General features: G+C 43.8%; 1 protein-coding gene across 1 annotated transcript in view; it reads left to right on the forward strand.

Annotated features, from left to right (window-relative positions):
- Positions 1–20,694, forward strand: part of SCN11A (sodium voltage-gated channel alpha subunit 11) — a 136,233-nt gene that overhangs the window by 100,133 nt on the left and 15,406 nt on the right. Inside the window, exons 18-26 of the mRNA XM_066244425.1 lie at positions 987–1,361; positions 2,248–2,679; positions 6,452–6,562; positions 7,302–7,416; positions 9,296–9,450; positions 12,375–12,548; positions 18,211–18,312; positions 18,907–19,179; positions 19,856–19,909. Coding sequence (XP_066100522.1) covers positions 987–1,361; positions 2,248–2,679; positions 6,452–6,562; positions 7,302–7,416; positions 9,296–9,450; positions 12,375–12,548; positions 18,211–18,312; positions 18,907–19,179; positions 19,856–19,909 — 1,791 coding nt within the window. The remainder of the gene's footprint in view (positions 1–986; positions 1,362–2,247; positions 2,680–6,451; positions 6,563–7,301; positions 7,417–9,295; positions 9,451–12,374; positions 12,549–18,210; positions 18,313–18,906; positions 19,180–19,855; positions 19,910–20,694) is intronic.

Genomic DNA, 20,694 nt, shown 5'->3' on the forward strand with positions numbered 1-20,694 from the left:
TGGTGGGATCTGCAAGTGAGACCAGAACCACAGTTTCTCCCAGCTTTGCTCCGAGGAGGCAGTGGTGGTCTTTCTCTTGGATCATAAGACTTATTGACCTGCAATATTTCCAACCCCAAATAGTTAACCCTTCACAGGATTGTACTTGGGACTTAAACCAGAGTTTACATCGAAAGTTAATAAAGAAATAACCTATGAAACTAGTTGCTGTGTTTTCTCTAAGGTTACTGTTTTCTAAAATTTCTTTTTGGCAAAAGTGTGCATGTTTTGAGTAACTGATTGCCTTTTCTCTTCTGGGTATAAAACATCATATGGCACTCCTCATTATCATAAAGTTTAGATTCAGACTGGTGATCTGAATTACATAGTGCAGGAGTTAGCAAACTTTCTCTGTAAAAGGCCAGATGGGAAATATTTTCAGTCTCACAGGTCATGTTGGTTTCTGTCAAAACCATCCGGCTTCGTTATCGTCACACCATGGTAGCCGTAGACATCTGAGAATGAATGGGCATGCCTGCATGCCAATAAACTCTACAAGTGTGGAAATTTTTACTCTGCAATTTTCATGTGTAGTGAGATATTCTCTGGATTGTCTTTCCACCACATAGAAATGTGAAAATCGTTCTGACCTCTCAGGCCATACAAAAAACAGGCTAGAGGTTGGCTTTGGCCCTGAGGCCTGAGTTTCTGACCCCTGATATATATTTTACATAATAGACATGTATGCTCAACTCCATCTGCATGACCCCAAAGTCTTTATCCCTTAAAAATAATTAGAACACAATGTTTACATTTTTTAGACAGGTGAGTCTTAGATTGGGGTGTGGTGTTGGTGACACTGTTCAGTATGGATTTGGTTTTGGAAAGATTTTTGAAAGTCATAAATACCATGGTTTGGGAACATGTTATTTGTTTTGTTGCTGAACGGACAGAATTTGTCCTTAACTGGAATTTCTTCCATGTTTGTCCATTGTCTGTTTCTACAGCTGAGGGTCTTCAAGTTAGCCAAATCTTGGCCAACTTTAAACACACTGATTAAGATAATAGGACACTCTGTCGGAGCCCTCGGAAACCTGACTGTGGTTCTGGCCATTGTGATCTTTATTTTCTCAGTAGTTGGCATGCAGCTGTTTGGCTCTAAATTTTGTTCTGAAAAACGTAAACCTGGTCAACAGAACTGTGACCCTCAAGACGTAGGCGTCCGCCGCTGGCACATGGAGGACTTCTACCACTCCTTCCTGGTGGTCTTCCGCATTCTCTGTGGGGAGTGGATCGAGAACATGTGGGAGTGTATGCAGGAAGCTGAAAAATACCTGTGCGTTGTCGTCTTCCTGTTGATCATGGTCATAGGAAAACTCGTGGTGAGTGTCAGACTGTTTTTAAAAACTGTGAACTAAACAAATTCGTTAGTTTCTTTTGTATTTCACTAATGAAGTTCTTATTCTAAATCAAATAGTATAATGTTATATAATATTAGTACTTTGTGTTTGAATTTGGCTTGAGGAAAGTATGACAAGCATGAAGCCACACCCCCTTGTCACACAGTGCTTGTATTGACTGATGCCCCAGTCGCTGTTCTACTCCACGTGCCTATTCTAAGATAATCATATTCTCTTAGCCAGTGATTGGCTGAGTTTGGGATTTAATTTGGTCAATAAGATGTACAGGGATGTCCATCGAAGAAGGTTTTTGGGTCTTAAAAAGAAAAAAGAAGAGGAAGGGACAAGAGGAAAAATGGTCCTTTTATTCTCCTGGGCTGTTTTATGATTGTGACTTTGCCTGCGCGAAGTACACTATCTCTTACATTTTGCAAATGGGAGAGGACCCCACAGCGGTCCTAGACATCAAACCCATATCCCTGTGGGCAATTCCAACAAAAAAAAGTTCAAGCACATGATACTGGAAGATTCACAAGAAATATACACTTTTGATTATGCCACAGGGTCACAGCATTCTGCTTTACCCTGGCCAGAGTCTACAATACATGCTGCTTATATATAGAGCAGCTGGATCTGGCTGTTTGTAGCCTTTAGCATCAGTTTTTCTTTTATCTTGCTACATCTATTACTCCTCAATCTCCTCTCCTTTCATTGATTTTATGGATGAAATTTCTTGGGAGACAGAAGGGCATAGAATGCCCATGTGACTTTGTTTGGGGTCTTGGGGAAAAGTTGTTCTGGAAACCTACTATCCTCTCCTTTGCTAAATTTCTCATCCTCCTGTGCCCCTCCCCCACCTCCTCCCCAGGTACTCAACCTCTTCATTGCCTTGCTGCTCAACTCCTTCAGCAGTGAGGAGAAAGACGGAAGCGTGGAAGGAGAGTCCAGAACAACCAAAGTCCAATTAGCCCTGGATCGCTTCCGCCGGGCTTTTTGTTTTGTGATATATACTCTTCAGCAGTTTTGTCGCAAGCGGTGCAGAAGGCAAAACTTACCAAAGCAAAAAGAGGGGACAGAAGGCTCTTCTGCAGGGAGCAGAGACTTCATTCCCCTAGTGACAGAGATAAAAAAATGTCCAGAGACCTGTGTGGAGTTCAGTGTACTAACTTCTGCACCAAAGCCCTTGAGTGTCGGGCATGATGGGACTTGGTTGGCACCACTTGCAGAAGAAGAAGATGACACTCAATTTTCTGATGAAGATAATTCACCACCTGCCACACAACCTGAGGCTGGAAAACGGGTATGAAGGTTCACACATGGACTTAGAGGTTGTACAGAGTTGTCACAGGCACTGATTGCCATGGGGTATTGATTGCTCTATACAAGGATAATAACGGGATAATATCTGGTGGCTGCCCCGCAGTGCCAGGTGCACCTCCCAGGGCTTGTTCTACTTATGGTCCTGGCACACATGGACCAGATGGGAGGTGTCAGAAAGGTTCAGAGGAGAGCAAGATCAGAGTGGGCTGGGGCAACAGAGGAATCAAGTGCCTTTGGTTGAGCTGTAAAAGAATTTAGATCGGATGAAAGGTAAGGAAAGAGTGTAGAAAGTGAAGTGAAGAGCGTAGAGGAAGAAAGAGTGGTAGGAACAAACTCATTCTCTGCGGGGGTCAGGGGTGGGCTTCTGGGTGAGGAGTGGTGGGAGATGAGGGCCGTCAGTTTATTACACGTATGTTGCACCTTTGTGTTGCCCTGTAGGTCTTGGGTATTATCTTCTGTTGTTGTTGTTGTTTTTTTTCCTCCATATTTTTTTTCCTTTTTCCTCTTTAGTTTTGGAGGTTTCTATGGCAATATCCTCAAACTCAGAGATTCTTTCCTTAGCTTTGTCATCTACTAATAAGCCCATCAATGGTATTCTTCACTTTTATTGCAATGTTTTTGACCTCTAGCATTTTTTTTAAATTCTCTCTTAGTATTTCCATTTCTCTGATTAAATTGCCTGTGTGTTCTCACATGCTACTTTGTCCATTAGAGCCCTTAGTGTTTTAATCATGTTTTAAGTTCCTGGTCCGATTAATTGGAACATCTTTGCTCTATAGAGTCTGGTTCTGATGTCTGCTCTGTCTCTTCAAACTATATTCTTTTTCTTTTAAGATGCCTGTAATTTTCCTTCATAGTTGGACATAATGTACTGGGTAGATGAAACTGCTGTATTTAGGCCTTTAGTTATGTGTTTGTGGGGTCTAGGGGGAACAGGAGAGTTTCTATAGGAGAGGACATGGGAGGACAATGGTGGTGGTGAAAATGTGGTTCTTCTATGGAGTTGTAGAATAGGAATTTTATAGGGTCCAAATTTGGAGAAGATTAGGCTTTTGCAGTAAGATTTATTTGAGGTTGAAATAGGAGGCCGCCTACATTGTCTTATTTTCATCCATCCCATCAAGGAAAAAGTCCAGTCTAGTCTTCATCAGGAAGATTAGAGTCCAGATATTCTGTGCCATGGTTCAGCCCATGTCAAAGCTCAGTTCAGTCCAGGCGCTCCTCAAAGCCCGTACTTGGAGATCGTGAGACACTGGGCACAGGTGGCTGCCAGCCCACGCCGTGCAGTGTGGAAGCAAATGGGAAACGTGTTTCCAAGCAGGAAGGCAGAAAGAAGGGCCAAATCTTTGTTCTGCCTGTCTTTTTATCTTTGGGGCTGGGAAAGACTAGCTTTCCTTTAAGCCAGACCATCAGTTTCTTTAAACTTCCATGGGCTTGCATTGATTCCTCCCACTAACTAACCAGATCTTTATTCTAGGCTAAACTGACGGGCCTCTATGGCCACCATCTTGTCTTCCTCTGTGCATGCCTTGAAGTGGAAGCACAGATGCAACTCTCCCCATAGTCTGGAGATGGGCTGAGGAACTGGGAAAGCCAGTTCTTCCTAACTGGCTTGGGGATTAAGTCCTGAGGACACAATAGCCTAATGTGCCTATAAGGGCTATAGTTTCCTAGTAAATGGAATGCTTCAGTTTCCTACTGAAGCAGGCTTTCCAGTTTTATTAAATGTAATGTCCAATTCCCTTTACTTTCTTTCCTTATTATTATCTAGCTACCTACCTACGTTAACATGGAGAATTCACAAATACGTGGAAATTAAAACATTCTTAAGTAACTGAGAAGAAATCACAAAAATATTAAAAATACTTAAAGATATATGGAAATGAAAATATAATGTGCCAGAGTTTGTTGGATGTAGTTGAATTCTCTCCCTCTTCTCCCTCTCCTTCCCCTGTGATTAGGTCTCAGCCCTCTAGTGAGTATGAGCCTCTGGACTCTGACCCTCACAGTATTTCTCAGTACCCCTGCCCCTTAGGTGAGACAGAATGTCTAGAGTAAGCTGGAATTGGGTCTTGCTCTCCTTCCATGTGGAAATCTAGAGATGGCTGGAGTTGGGTATTTCGCTTCCCCCAGGTCAGTAAGTTCCTGATAAAACCAGCAGGTTAGGCTCTGGTTAACTCGTTTCTCTTGAGGGCAGGTCTTGTTAGGAAGAACAGAATAATCTCATATATTTCAAAGAGATTTATTTTATCCAGCCCCGACAGAAAGCATGAGGGGATTTTTCTCCAGTACGTACTGCAAGAACCTGGTAGAGCTCCAAGAGGTAAAACTCAGACATACAAGCGTGGGCCCCCTGAAGACTGGTCCTCTGGAGCTTTTCTCTCTCAGACTTGTCCACACTTAGCTTCTAGCCACTTGTCAAGTGTAGTTCGGGTTCTCTACCCTGGCACTTGTTCCTATGGAAGATTTCGCTCCTGGGTTTCTGCTCTGGTAAATTGTGATTCTCTGTATTTGCCTTCTGTTTCTCCAATTTGGGGGGGGGGGCAGCATTTGCCTTGAACCCCATTTCTCTTATGGATGTAAAAAGAGTTGTTTATTTTCCAGTTTGTCTAGCTTTTTACTTGTTAGGATGAAATGGAAACCTCCCAGTGTCTTACCTGTCAGACTAGGAACTGGTGGGAAGTTTCTAAATTATAAATTCAGTCTCTTTGTTTGCTATAAGGTTGTTCAGATTTTCTATTTCTTCTGAAGTCTGTTGTGGGAGATTTTTGTGTTTCTAAAAATACATATGTTTCATTGAAGTAATCTAATTTATTGACATACCATTATTCATGGTATTTCTGTACAATTCTTTTGATTTCTATAAGGTTGATAGTAATATCTCCTCTTTCATTCTTAATTTCAGTAATTTTAATCATGTCACATTTTTCTTTTGGTCAATCTTGTTAAAGTTTTGTCAATTTTGTTGATCTTTTAAAATAATCAACTTTTTGTTGATTTCATCTATTATTTTATTACTTTTTGCTCAAATACCTATCTTTTTTTTCTGCTTGCTTTTAGTTTAGTTTTCTCTTCCTATTCCAGTGAGATATTTTCATATTTTATCTTACGCCTTTTGGTTTTCTGTTTTACTAAGCAAACCCTTTGTACACCAAAGGTAAAAAATTATTTTCCAAATTTTTCTTGTAACATTTTTACTCATCTATTTTTTTCCTTATTTTTTAAATTAATTTTAATGGGGTGACATTGATAAATCAGGGTACATATGTTCAGAGAAAACATCTCCAGGTTATTTTGACATTTGATTATGTTACATACACGTCACCCAAAGTTACTCATCTGTTTTTACATCAAATTATGAATTTTATTTTTATTATACTCTGGTATTATATTACTTTTTCAGGGGTCGTTTATTATATCAGTACCATTTATTAAACAATTTATTGTTTAGCCACTGAATTGAAAGGACACAGTAAATATTACCTCTGAATTTTGGTGAATTTTGTACCAGAGCCATAATATTTTGATTACACGACTGCCGAGTTAATTTTTTATCTGTTTTCTATAGAAGTTTCTACAGATTTGTTTTATGTTGAGTTTTTCTAGGAGTAATTTTAAAACTAAAAATAAAAAGAGTAATCATGTTACAATTTCCATGATAAACAGAAAACCAAAGAGAATTCAAACTTGTTTCATCTCAAGTGAGATTTCCAGGAGGAATATTAATTCTACTCTGGACTTCTCTGTGTCAGGGCTCTGAGCTCTACCAGGAGGCCAAGTCCACCGGCCCGAGAGTTCAAAGTATGGAAATTGAGGTGTTCTCTGAAGAGGATGCTTATCTGCCCATACAGAATCCCCCAAAGGTAATTTCCCCAGAGTGTTCCCAGAAGGAACATGTGGCCTGACCATCCATACACCTTCTCCAAGATGGCACTATGGAAAACATCCAAATTAGTGGGGACAGTATTTATGGAGTCACGTCTTGAGCAAAGGTCTATACCAAGGTTTCTCACCCTTTCCGCCATGACCTCTGGGGCAGGATAAGTCTTTGTTGTGATGTGCTGTTCTGTGTATTTGATGATATTTAGCAGCATCCTTAGTCTCTGCCCACTATAATCCAGTAGCATTCCCCAGCTGTGAAAATGACGAATGCCTCTAGGCTTTGCCCAGTGTGTCCTGGAGGGCAAAAGCATTGCGAATCGCTGGTGTAGGCCTGTTATTCCGGGAACCGAGATGGCTCAGTATGACAATCTCGGTAAAGGAGACTTCTCTTCATCGCCTGGTTTCCTGTTTGGACGAGGCAGCTGATCAGGGGTATGATCTGAGGGGCAGAAAAGGTTGAGACACTATGTATTTACACACCTTTCCTTTCCTTCACCAGGGGAGAGCAATTAGAGAATTCTCTCCTGAAGTTAGAGTTGGTCAGAGTATTTTGAAAATGACCCAACAATAGGAACATTGTCTTGGGGCCCCTCATACCTGGAAGCCTTTGCCTCATTTGTTTCATACATAAAAAGTCAGACTTTTTATGGAGTATTAGGGACTACCGTGCTGAGAGAGGGTGTTATGAAGACTCTCTCTTTCCTTTGTCCCGACATGCAGAAGTCTGATGCTATCAGCATGCTCTCAGAATGTAGCACCATTGATCTGCAAGACCCCTTTATGCGGGCACCTGAAATGCTTCCCCGAAAGGAACCCGACAGATGTTTTCCTAGAGGTGAGTGGCAGGAGTCCTGCATCCAGTTCACAGAGTATTTGGATGGGGTTCTGTTATTACTTGAAGCTCTGTGGTTTTGATATATGCCCTCTGTCTGTTTTTACTGGATACTAAAGTGAAGAGAGGTCACTCATCGATTTTGGGGTCATTATCAGGTCCAGGCAAAGGGGATTTCAGGATATTCTTGATTTGGGTCTGCTCAGCTTACAGAGACCAACAACCAGGGTAGAAACTCCAGAAAACTTTCCTAGAAAGTTGCCTGAGCCAATACATCTGCCACTTTGTATAGTCCCCAGTACATCAGTTGTCAGGATATACTTGAACCCCGGCCAGGCCTTCAACTCAGCCCTCGAGATTCCTCTCTGGAAGCAGGATAGCATTGTAGTTAAGAGCGTCATCTCCGCAGCCAGAATGCCTGAGCTCAAATTCTGGCCTCTTCATTTACTAACTTGTGACTTGTTGACTTGTTCAATTTCATCAGCACTTAGAAAATGGGTGTAATAATAGTACCTGCTGCAAAGGGTTGTGTGGGTATGAAGTGAATGAATATGAATCACTCAGAAGAGCATCTGGCACAGAGTGAGCAATCAGTGTATACAGCCTTTCCCAGTTTCTTGAGTGGATACAGTGATTCCTTCCTCTGTGCCTTCATTATTTCCTGTATGCACTGAGGGGAATTGATTTGTGTCTTTCTCCCCCATGAGGTTCTTAAAAACAAAAGTAGTAACTTAATATCATGTCCCTAGTGTGAGAATAGGATGTGGCCCAGATTATGGACTCAACAATTGTTTGTAAATACACAAACAACAAATGAATACATGACTCTAAAAATTAAAAATTTGTCCATAAGTTTGAGACTAGACCGGGTGCAGAAAGAACACTAAGAATGGGTTTTAAACTCATTCCAGGTTGCTTGGCAGCTCTAAAGCTACCCATGGGCTCAGAGGTCAGGCAAGGAATAGATTACAGTTTGTTTGACTTCCATTTGGACTGGCCCTGGAGGTCTGCACAGGGTGTCAGCAGTGGAGATGGAGGTGAAAGGAGAGGGTTCTAGAGGAAGGGTGGAGTAGGATCAAACCGACTTATTGATGTTCTGAAAGATAGAGGGAGGCAGGGGGCAGAATGGGGAGACCTCACAGCGATTTAGGAAGATAATGAGGAAAGGAGTAGGATGTTGTACTCACCATGAGGTAAGCATCCACAGAACTTAGGAGGAGAGAAGACATGGTGAAGAGGATGATGGGATTGATACTGAAGGCTGGTATGTTTTGGGACTAAAGGCTCAGTTACTTGTAAGCATCTTGACAATTGATCAAATTCTTCCATCTGGGGTTGACAAAGCCTGTGTCCATCCCTGCCTCATTTCCTGCAGTCCTAGAACAATGTTTACTGTGGCCAAAAACATTGCTACATAATGAACAACCACAAAAACTCAGTAGCACACTGAGTAAACATGATCCAGCTCATCTCGGCTGCTTGTCTCTGCTGATCTTGGCTGGCTTTATTCACGGGAGTGGCACTGACTAGCCTGGGCTTAACTCTGTGGCTTGGCTCTGTGTAACATGACTGTCCTCCTCCTGGAATCAGTGGGCGGACCTGAGTACACCTTTCTTATGGAGACGGTGCAGGAGAGCACGTGGAAACATGCAAGACCTCTTAGGGTCTGGGCTGGAACTGGCTCACTCTGCTTTATTGGCCAAATCCAGTCACACGGCTGAGCCCAGATTCAGAGAGTTGGGAAAAGACGCCACCCCTTTACTGAGCGGAATTGCAAGATCACATGGCAAAGGGGCGGGGGTCCAGGGAGAAGTGAAGAATTGGGCTATTGATGTAATTGCCTACAGATACTGATGACAGTGCTGCTGCTCACGCCTTGCAGGCCTGGGTTGCCGCTTCCTGTGCTGCGCTGCAAACAAGAGGAAGTACCCCTGGACCGTTTGGTGGAACTTGCGAAAAACTTGCTACCAAATAGTGAAACACAGCTGGTTTGAGAGCTTTATCATCTTTGTGATTCTGCTGAGCAGTGGGACATTGGTAAATTATTCTGTCTTGTGGGGACATTAGGGAGCAAGGCTGCTGGGGGGAGCTGAATTCTAACTTCGCCCCTCCTGGGGCGGTGAATGTGGGGAGAATAGGCACAAGGGGGATCTGTCCTGCTGGTTCCCCTTGGGGATGGGATTTTGCGGAACAACTTCTGAAGTCATGCTGCCTCAAGCGGGAAATCCCCAAGCCAAAAGTGCTTTACCTATAGGGAAGCATGACCCAAACCAGCATTATAAAGTGATTCCTGAAAAGTCCTAGCCAGTTAGCGCAGAGGATCATCCAGAGACACCAAGGTTGCAGGTTGGATCCCCATTTAGGGCAAATGTAGAAAGTAACCAATGAATGCGCAACTAAGTGGAACAACGAATGAATGCTGCCCCCTCCCCCGCTCCCTCTCCTACCTCCATTTATCTTGTGTCTCCCTTAAAATGGCCATAATATAGAACTAAATTTTCTTACTATTTGTTATATCAAGTGAACAGAGCCAAGGGCTCCTCCTTTTTGATTTTGAGTCACAGAACACTTCGCAGTCAGTTGCTAGCAGGTAGAAGGGGATGAGAAAATGTCTCGTTGTTTCACCCCTGCCTTTCTGGTTAGTGTTTTACATCTGTGTGAGCCCCTGGTGACAGGAGAGGAACACATACGGGGGCCATCAGAGCCCATGACCAACAGACAGCTTGCTTATCTACTTAGCGCAATGTAAACTAGTCCTCAAACCGAAAAGCACATCTCTTGCCCTGGCTGGATAGCTCCGTGGGTTAGAGCATCAGCCTCAAGCACAGAGGATGCTGGTTTGATCCCCAGTCAGGGCACATATAGGAACAACAGATCGATGTTTCTGTCTTTGTCTGTCTGTCTGTCTGTCTGTCTCTCCCTTCCTCCCTTCCTCTCTGCTAAAATCAGTAAGTAAATTTAAAAAACAAACAAACACATCTCTCTAAAACTTTCCAAAAGAATGTTCATGATTAATTTTTATTGCTCACCCTTGGCCTTTGGTTCCTTATAGTCTTCCGGTGATTATAAGCTCCCTGGCCGTCTCTACCCTTAGTCAAGTGTTAGGGTTTTCCTTTACTCCACAATTGGTGCTTGCTGTCTACAGAGACCGGGGCTAGTCAGTGGCAAAGCAGTGGTGCTGTCCAAAGGCCACAGACCCATGCTCCATGGCCCCACCTGAGAAAGCGGTACTCAGAGAATTAGCAGAGAGCACACAGCCCTCCTGCTTCTCATCTGCCTTTAGCTGGAGCAAGTGTAGGCTGGGCAGAGCGAGACTGAACATACAATGCAGAGGGGTCCAGGACAGGGACCCAGGGCCTGTTTCACTATACGTGTTTGCAGAGAAATAGGGAAAAGAAACATCTCGTTGATGGCCTTGTCTATGGTGTATGGACCAGCAGCCTTAATTATCACATGGAAACTTCTTTAAAATGCAAAGTCTTGAGCCCACCCTAGACTTGCTAAATCAGAACATAGGTGATTTGGGGCTCATTAGAATTCAAAGAGAATCGAATGGGAAACTACTGTAGTAATAGGAGCTTCCTGGACTAGCGAGTGGCCTCATTCTGATGTGGGAGCCTCCACAGAGCAGTTGCTGCTCTCAGCGTGCTCTTCCACTGAGCTAGCTCAGACCTGCTCGGCCAGCTTGTTGCTAAGCTTCCAAAATGAGAGAGAAAATGAGCTTCCAGGGTCATTCAGGGCTGTCTCTCTTCAAGAGGCAAACACCCGGATGAGCCCCGGACTTTGAGGAGCTAGGAGTCTGGTAGGAAAGACAGATGGAGTCCGGGCAGTTATGGACCAGGACCCTAGTGATACACACAGAGAAGCAGTGGGTGACATGGGACCATGTAGGGTGGCAGCTAACCCAGTCTCAGTGGAAGGACGACAGTTTCTATAGACAAGATCAGCTAATCTGAGATAAGGGCTGACAAGGAGCTGGTGGGGCAGAGGCAGAGGCCGAGGCCGAGGTGGACGGCCTTCTCTAGTCAAGCCGACTTGGGAGCTGGAAGTGAGCTTACTCTTCCGTGTTCTCTCCCCCAGGGCCACGGAGCTGTGGGCTTACCTCAGTGCCCAACAGCAGGGCTGATTTCCTTCCGGCCTCCGGTGTCTGCCCAGATGTCTGGCAGTTTCAGTGTCAGGGCCCTGCTCTCTTTTCTTTCATCCTCAGCACTCTCTAAAGGCCAAAAGGACAGTATCTACCCTAGTTCTGCAGACGCTGAGAATCACACGTATTCTCTGGGTGAAGGAAATCTTTGTATGTAGCATGACAAAGGTTCTCTCTGAAAGCTAGAATGTCTCATTTCCATAATCACACTGAATGAATGTTTAATATTCAAAGTAATTTATACTGGGAGCTCTAGCCCGTAGCTTCTCGAACCTTTGCATATCACAGTGCACATACAAAGCGGTCACATGTATAGGGAATACAGACAAATAGAGAAGGCTGTCTGTGGTTGGAGATGACGGGCCTCAGGTGGCCGGATCTAGAATGTGGACTAAGGTGTTTGGATTTGATGTATTAAGCAATAGAGAGCCACTGACTAGAGCCACTAAGTAACTAGGAGAATAAACGAAATGGTGTGTATGCCTCTGGGTGGTTCTAGAGAAGTTGGCAGGATGGTGTTGGCAAGAGTTGAAAGGATCAGGAAGACCAGGAAATGGTGCGATTTTTAGGAAGAAGTTTTTGTATTCCATGGGCCAGTAAGGAGAGCCTGGGGAACATAGTGGCAATAGAAGTCTAGAAATAGGATTTTTCTTCTTCCAGTTTTATTTAAGGAATTGATTCCATTGGAAAAATTTAGCCTTAATGCCTTTTGAGCAAAACTATATCACCATGAGAGATACTAGTTTATTCAAATAAGGAAGGAAAGAGATCTGTGCAAATATTCCACCTGGCCTATGGCTGTGTTTTATCATTTCAGGTATTTGAAGATGTCAACCTTCAGAAGCAACCCAATATCAGAGAGTTACTTGATTTTACTGACAAGATTTTCACATATATTTTTACCCTGGAGATGGGTCTGAAATGGGTGGCCTTTGGATTTAGGAAGTATTTCACCAGCACCTGGTGCTGGCTCGATTTCATCATTGTGATTGTAAGTTTACCGGCTCTGTGTCCACACAGGCAGGGGTGAGGGGTGGGAGTGGGGGACGGTATCAGATGGGAGCTGCTTTTTCTGTGTGCCTGTCCAAAATAATTTTCTTTCTTTTTTTTTTTTTTTTGTATTTTTCCAAAGTTAGAAGTAGGGAGGTAGACAGACTCCCACATGCACCCGACCAGGATCCACTCAGCATGCCCACCAGGGGGCGATACTCTGCCCATCTGGGGTGTTGTTCCGCTGTGGTTGGAGCCATTCTAGCACCTGAGATGGGAACCATGGAGCCATCCTCAGCATCCGGGCCAACTTTGCTCCAATGGAGCCTTGGCTGTGGGAAGGGAGAGAGAGAGAGAGAAGAAGGAGAGGGGGAGGGAGGAGAAGCAGATGGGCGCTTCTCCTGTGTGCCCTGGCTGGGAATCGAACCCGGGACTTCCACATGCCAGGCTGACACTCTACCACTGAGCCAACTGGCCAGGGCCAAAATAATTTTCTTCACAGTACTTCTAAGTCATTGTCACTTATCGAGCAGCAGTCCTGCCTTTCCTGGGCCCCCTTCCTCATATACTGCACTTCATATGCTTATCACCCACCCTTTCCCTGATGTCATTCATCTGCTTCTCTCCATAAACACTGCCTATGTCTGAGACATAGCTAGAACAACTCTGGGTAGCCTCGATTTTTTTCTTTCTTCCAACTTTGCCTGTCTTTTCAAGACTTCTCAAAACAGGTCAGTATCCAACAAATGAGGCTGGTCTCTATCTTGATTGTCAAGCAGCATAAGAGGATTATTCACATTTGTTCCTTCATTTAATCTGCACAACAGTGTTCTGAGTTAAGCAGAGTTATACATCACTTACCACAATACAGACAAGGAAACCTGAAGCTCTGATGACCAGCAGCTCGTTTCAGGTGAAATTGGACTTCACACCTTGATTTATATGATGAAGGCCGGTAATATAGTAAGAGATCACATTTTCTGAGTGCGCTGCCCTACGGTTCTTATTAGTGCTCTCCTTCAGCCCCTCCATGTGGTAGGGGTGCTGTTATTCTCGTATACAGGAGGGAAATTAATTATAGAGAGGCTGAGAAACATGTTCAGGACTGCCTTGGTAGAAGTGGGGAAGGTGAGACTCAAACCCAGTCTCTCTCCAAAGCCCTTGATTTTAACCCTTAGTAGCGAGTTTTTTTCTTGCTTGCTGACCCCCCAGGAGTGAATTTTCTTTTTTCAAAAAATGAAATTAGTTCTAGTTACAGTTTTATTAATTTAAAATCATGTTTGTGTGATAACCAATTTCTGGAAACAAAAAGAACATACATTTGTCTTTTTTTTGAATGTTGCCTTATATATTTTTAAAATAAAATTTTTTTGTATGATCGTACTCTGGATGGTCAGGAGGCACGAGGATGTTCAGGAACGTTCGTGCTGCTCAAAGGGTTAAAATCTGTATCCCTTCAACTCAGAGCCAATTAGACTTTTGTACATGCTATTTAAAGAAGTAGATATGACAGATGCGTAAGTGTAAGCCATGCAGTCAGCACACCCCACTGGAGAGCCATCATTTTGTTGGTAGACACAGTGTGTCATGTGGTTGATGTATTCTAGCAAGGCCCCAGTCAGTGTCATGGGACCTCCCACAGGAGCACCCACATGTGTCATGTGGCTCTCTGTCAGTGTCCAGGGCACAGGTCACTCTACACTCACTTTATTATTAGATTCTGGAGAAGAACCCATCAAGGAGTGGGCAGACTATTTGTATTGCCATTCTGGGGACCTGGGGCTTACTGGCCTAAACTTGGAAGACGGTCCTAAAGCTACCTTGTCTGCTTGCTTTCTGTGTGAACTTACGCACAGAGCTTAGGGTTTTGACATAAGTTTTCATGTGGATAAAAATGAGTGTGGACTATAATTTTGCCCAAATTTGACCAGATACAAAATGGAAAACATAAATCTAGTAATAACTATTTAAAATATCAAAACGGTAATTCAATTCAATACCACACTGTCAAAAAAAAGGGCACCAGACGTCGATGGCTTTACAGACAAGTTTCACCAAACTTCCAAGGAGCTGTGCTATAGACTGAGTGGTTTTGCCCCTACCACCCCATTCATATGTGGAAATCTAATCCCCATTGTGTTGGTATTTGGAGCTGACTAGGACCTGAGGGCAGAGCGCTCCTGAATGGGGTTAGTGATCTTATAAAAGATCCTGCAGAGCTTCCTCGCCCCTTCTACCCCGTGAAGACAGAGCGGAGAAGACAACCGCTGGCCTGCCCTGAGGTGGCGCAGTGCATGAAGCCTCGACCTGGAGTGCCGAGGTCGCTGCTGAGGTCACCGCTTCGCTCGACCTGGAACGGTACCCTGGGCTTGCCTGGTCAAGGCACATATGGGAGTTGATGCTTCCTGCTCCTCCCCCTTCTCTCCCTCTCTCTCTCCCCTCTCTAAAATGAATAAATAAAATCTTAAAAGAAGAAAAAGAAGAAGACAAGCACCAATGAACCAGGAAGCTGGCCCTCACCCAGACAGCGACCCTGCCAGTGCTCTGCTCCTGGGTTTTCTAGCCTCTAGACAGTGAGAATACATTTCTGTTGTTTATAAGCTACCCAGGCTAAGGTATTCTGTCATAGCAGCCTGAACTGACTAAGATAAGCAGTTGACCCCAACCTTACTCAAATTGTTAAAAAAAAAAAAAAAAGATAAAGAAGGGAGGGTTACACACTTACTTAATGAGACAATAACCTTGTTAACAAAATGAATAGAAATGGCCTGACCTGTGGTGGAGAAGTCGATAAAGGGTTGACCTGGAACACTGAGGTTGCCGGTTCGAAACCCCGGGCTTGCCCTGTCAAGGTGCACACAAGAAGCCATTACTAAGAGTTGATGCTTCCCGTTCTCTTCCCACCTTCCCTCTCTTCTCTCTTTAAAATCAATAAATAAAATCTTTTAAAAAATGAATGGAACAAAAACACGTAAAACAAGAAAAGAAATAATCTTATATATCTTTATAAACCCCAGAGAAAACACCCAGTAAGTGCAGTCCACTATTGCTGTTATTAGCCTCAGCATCACACAGAGCAAGGTGTGGTTCCCAGTTCCACCAGAAACAAGATGCTGTTCCTCTGAGCTTCCTTGTCTGTAACGCGGTAGGTGACATACATTGCTGCTTAATTCTGAAGGGTCTGATGAAAATTAAATGAGTGATTGTGAGTGAATAATGCCTTTATGTTACTTGTTAACCAAGTATATACAAAATGATCTTCATGGTTTAGTAGCAGAAAAATGAAATACAACCACAACACACACACACACACACACACACACACACACACACACACACGAATCCAACTATATCAAAATGAAAAACTTTTGTTTTTCTATTCAATGATACCGTAATTATAAAGTTATAAAAATTGTCCAGAGCCTGGAGACAGAACTTACCACATATAGAAAAGATATTTATTACCCACAGTAGATAGAACTCCCTGTAGATCAACAACAACAACAAGAAGACAGCCCAGTGTAAGAATAGGAGAGGGATGCCAACAGGCAGTTCACAGAGTTGGAACTTGAGTTGTTAATAAACGTATGAAGAAATAGACACTAGTTATATCACTGGTTAGCACAGAAGTGCCTAGGAAAATGGGACTTCTTTTTATTTATCAGATTGACAACAATTCTCAAGCCAGATAATATCAAATACTGAGAAGGATATAGGAAAATGGAATCTCTAATCACTGCTAACAATTTAATTGGTTATAGTCATTTTGAGGGAAATTTTTGCTTATTTGTAATGAAGCGAAATAACCAGGAAGCCCAGTTTGTAACCCAGCAATACCACTTCTAGATACACAGTGAAGGAAAGCGCTTGCGTGTGTACCTGGGGAAAACGCACGCGTCTGCCTAGTTTGCTGCTGCTCGTCACAGCAGAGAAACGGAAGTAACCTACAAATGCACCAAGGGGGGACGGACTCAAAGAATCTGCCACAGAAGTTAGGAGCAAACTGGAAGAGTACAGATCAACCCAGTGAATTTCAAAAACATACTGCGGAGTGGTAAATGCAAGTTAGGTTGGGAAAAAATGTAGATAAAACTAGCAGAAGACTTCCCACCATTAAGAATGATGCAGAATGGGAAAGGACGTGGGTGTTTCTATGTAAACGTCTCATAGATGCCTCCCAGTTTGGTAGAACAGAGGTTCCAGGTCCCTCTAGGACTCTTCTTCCCTGACAACACCAGTCACTTGGCAAAGCCAAAGAGCTGCTAAGTGTTGCCATCTTTTCTCTCTGGCTAGGAACAAGGTAAGAAGTATTTGTGAAAGAGCTGCTGAAATAACTCTCCCAGCAGGCAATGCTATTACAAACAAGCAAACAAACCCATTTCAAAAATTCTAAATAGAAACATTTTAGGTCAATGGTGATTTTTTAAAAAAATGATTACATATTTTGAAATCTGGTTACTGTGTCCTATTGATTCACTTTCTCTCTATTTGATAATATTTTACTACTACAGTGAGATTGGCAGGGTGAGTGGGGTGTGTTTTTAGATAACAGTGAGCTTTGAGATTAAGTTGCGGGCACTGCGCTACTCTACCCCTCAACATTGTAGTGTGTATTTCTAAGAACAAGGATATTGTCCCGCATAGTCATAGCGGGACAATAGATGTGAAAGTTAGGGAATTTAACTTGATGCAGTACTAAAACCCACATTTTCAAATGTTGGCCGTTGTTACAACGAAGTTCTTTATAGTTACCGTATTTTTCACTCCATAAGACACACTCCCCCCCCCACCTAAAGTGGAGGGGAAAATGCCCATGCATCTTATGAAGTGAAAAATGCAGTATTTTATTAAATATTTGAACACACCATTTGGTTCAGATTTTTTTTTTCTTATTTTCCTCCTTAAAATCCTAGGTGTGTCTTATGGTCAGGTGCGTCAATTATGGAGCGAAAAATATAGCAATTCTCCCTGTCCACCTAACACCATCTCCCCCCACTACCCCAATCCAGTATCCAGTTCAGGACCCCACGTGACATACCATTGACGCGTCTCTTTGGTTTCCTTTAATTCACAACAGTTTTTCAGCTCTCTCTGTCTTCCAGTTAACAAATACAGTGGTCCCTCGTCTATCGTGGAGGTCAGGTTCCAGAACCCCTCACGATAGGTGAAAATCTGCAAAGTAACGACCTTATATTTAGTTTATTTATATATGTTTCAAGGCTTTATAAACCCTCCACACACTCTCATAAACCTTTCCCACACTTGTTTTGCTTATTTTACTGCAAAGATAATTAAAGTAATAACTATATAAAAAACCCTGTATACCACAAAATCCCGCGACAGAGCGGAAAATCCGCAATACAAAATTAGATATATATCATACAATTTAAACATCCACAATACAGTGAGACTGCAAAAAGTGAGCGGCGATAGGGCGAAGGATGGCTGTTATGTAAACACATAATTCTCATTCTCATGGACTGGAACTTTGCCAGACAAGGAGGAGAAGAGCCTCTGCATCTGTCCTCCCCCTTCCAGCAGGGTCTGGCTGGCTTCTCTGTCTGGGTGATCCACCTGGGCTCTCAGAATGAGGGCCCTCAACCCCTCACTGGCTCCTCTGGGCACCCAGGCAGGTGTACTTCCTGTGGCTTCTCTTCCGCCAGGTGTCTGTGACCAATCTCATCACAACAGTGAGCTTGAGATCCTTCCGGACTCTGCGAGCGCTGAGGCCCCTGCGAGCTCTGTCCCAGTTTGAAGGAATGAAGGTACATTCGTCAGGTGGACGGGAGATCCGTTCGTCGGGTGGACGGGGGGGGGGGGGGTCCATTCCTCAGGTGGACGGGAGGTCCCTTCGTCAGGAGGACGGGAGGTCCATTCGTTGGGTGGACGGGAGGTCCATTAGTTGGCAGGACGGGAGGTCCATTCATCAGCTAGCAGTGACAGGTGGAGCTTTTCCCCCTGGGCTGGGTGAGCTTCCCTTAAATTGCCAAGCTTTTCCTGAATTTTTCCTCATCCAGCCCACTGCTTAGAATGTGAGAAATGGAGAAGAGTCTAAAATAACGTCTCCATTCTAAAGGAGCTTCTGGGACAGCTGACATGGGCTATGGCTTCCCTTTCATCCTAAGGCAGGTGTCCCATAAGTCTCTAACACCACCCTCTGAGGACAGTCCTCAAGTGGTCCTCAGCGGCAGCAGGCCCGCCGCTCATTGACTCTGGAGCCCAGAGCAGGATTCTTCGCAGGGGCGGGCGGGTGTGGAGAGTAGAGACCCAGCCCCAGACCTCAGGCCTGTCCTGGGGCCGTCATGAGCTGGATGATTCTCACACATCTGTTATGTCTTTCTTCTTTTTGTTCTCTGAAGGTCGTAGTTAATGCCCTCGTAGGCGCCATCCCTGCCATTCTGAATGTTTTGCTTGTCGGCCTCATTTTCTGGCTTATATTTTGTATCCTGGGAGTAACCTTGTTTTCTGGACAATTTGGGAAATGTGTTAATATAACAGGTAACTCGACCTCAGATATTGATTACCGTCATGTTGCAAACCAAAGTGAATGTAAAAGTAAAAATTTCAACTGGACCAACCTGAAAGTCAACTTTGACGATGTGGGGATGGCTTACCTCGCCCTGCTGCAAGTGGTAAGTACCGTCAGCCTGTTTCTCACTCTTAGGAGAATTATAAATTATTTCTCAACTAATAAAAATACAGTGACTCCCTTGAGATAACAGAATCAAATCCCAGTTCCTCGTGTGGGAGCCAATGCCCTTTGGAACTGGTCTCCACTAAGCATCTCTAACTCCATTGTCTACTGAGCCTCTGTCTACATGTGATGCCGGGTAAGGGTCTGTCTGCCTCACCCTGCCGGGTGCAGTGCTTTGTCTTCCAAGCTCCACCCAGAGAGGGGAGGAGCTTCAGAGGCCAAGCTGCACCATTAGTAATAGTTCCCTGTTGGAAGTCAGTCCCGGGTCAATCAAGTCACGGGATTTTGGACAGACAGTGCAGACAAATGTGGCATCAGGAAAAATCCCGCTTAAGGCTCTTTATAACAGTTGGCTTATAGCTTCTCTAGCAATTTCTAAGGCAGAAATTTCTTTTGTGTTTAAACTTTTTATTTTGTGCAGATTAAGAAGAAAAAATCTAAGGCATTCATCCTTGAGTTCCTTCAACTCTTCTTTTATTTGGACATTCTGTCCTGGGAGGGTGGGGCATCATCTTATAAACATCTGCCCCCTGGCCTTGCTTTCTTCTGCATGGCACTTGCCTGCCGATGGCAGGTCTATAATTGTGCTCACGTTCACCTGCTTTGTGTTGCAGGCAACATTTAAGGGCTGGACTGACATTATGTACGCCGCTGTGGATGCCAGAGGGGTGAGCTTGTGTTCCACCGTGTTCTAGAATGCTAGGGTCGAATCAGGGACAGTGTGACTACACCCTAGGGTGCTCTATGGTCCAGTCACCTTTCTCCATCATGGCCAAGGAGGAACCGCTCATGTAGGAGAGAGAGCCAGAAACAACAACAGAATCACAGGATGCCTTGATTCATTTTTCTCTCTCACCTTTTCTCCAATGGGTGGATAGGCAGAAGGCATTTTTCAAAGGGTACTTGCCCTTGACTGTGGGAAAACTTTAAGATTGGACTAGGTCTGAGCAAGACAGCTACTCCTGTGGCTTCAGGCTTCCCAGAGACTGAAGAGATTTCTAGTGATTGTCAACCGTTTAACTCTAGTTAAATAGAGAGTGATTATAGATCCCCAAAGTTAGAAGAATACTGAGCGATCTGGTTTATTTCCATTTCCAATAGGAAGACTGAGGAATAGAAAAGAAGGGCATTGCCCAAAGCCTCACTGTGAGCAAATGGTTGAATCAAGGATGGAATCAGCATTATTTATTTTTTCCTATCATCACACACGTGTGTGTTGTTCTGTTTAAGAGTCTTCAGAGTAGTTGATGTCTGGCACATAGTAGGCATTTGACACATGCGAGCTGGAAGTAGCAGTAGAGGTGCTATGAGTAACGTTATAGGAGTAGTAGAGGCTATTTGTAACCAAGGAAATATTTTTAAGTGTTAATATGCTTTTTTTTTTTTTTTGTATTTTTCTGAAGTTGGAAATGGGGAGGCAGTCAGACAGACTCCCGCATGTGCCCGACCGGGA

Source organism: Saccopteryx bilineata, chromosome 10 (assembly GCF_036850765.1).
Source record: "Saccopteryx bilineata isolate mSacBil1 chromosome 10, mSacBil1_pri_phased_curated, whole genome shotgun sequence".
NCBI lineage: Eukaryota > Metazoa > Chordata > Mammalia > Chiroptera > Emballonuridae > Saccopteryx > Saccopteryx bilineata.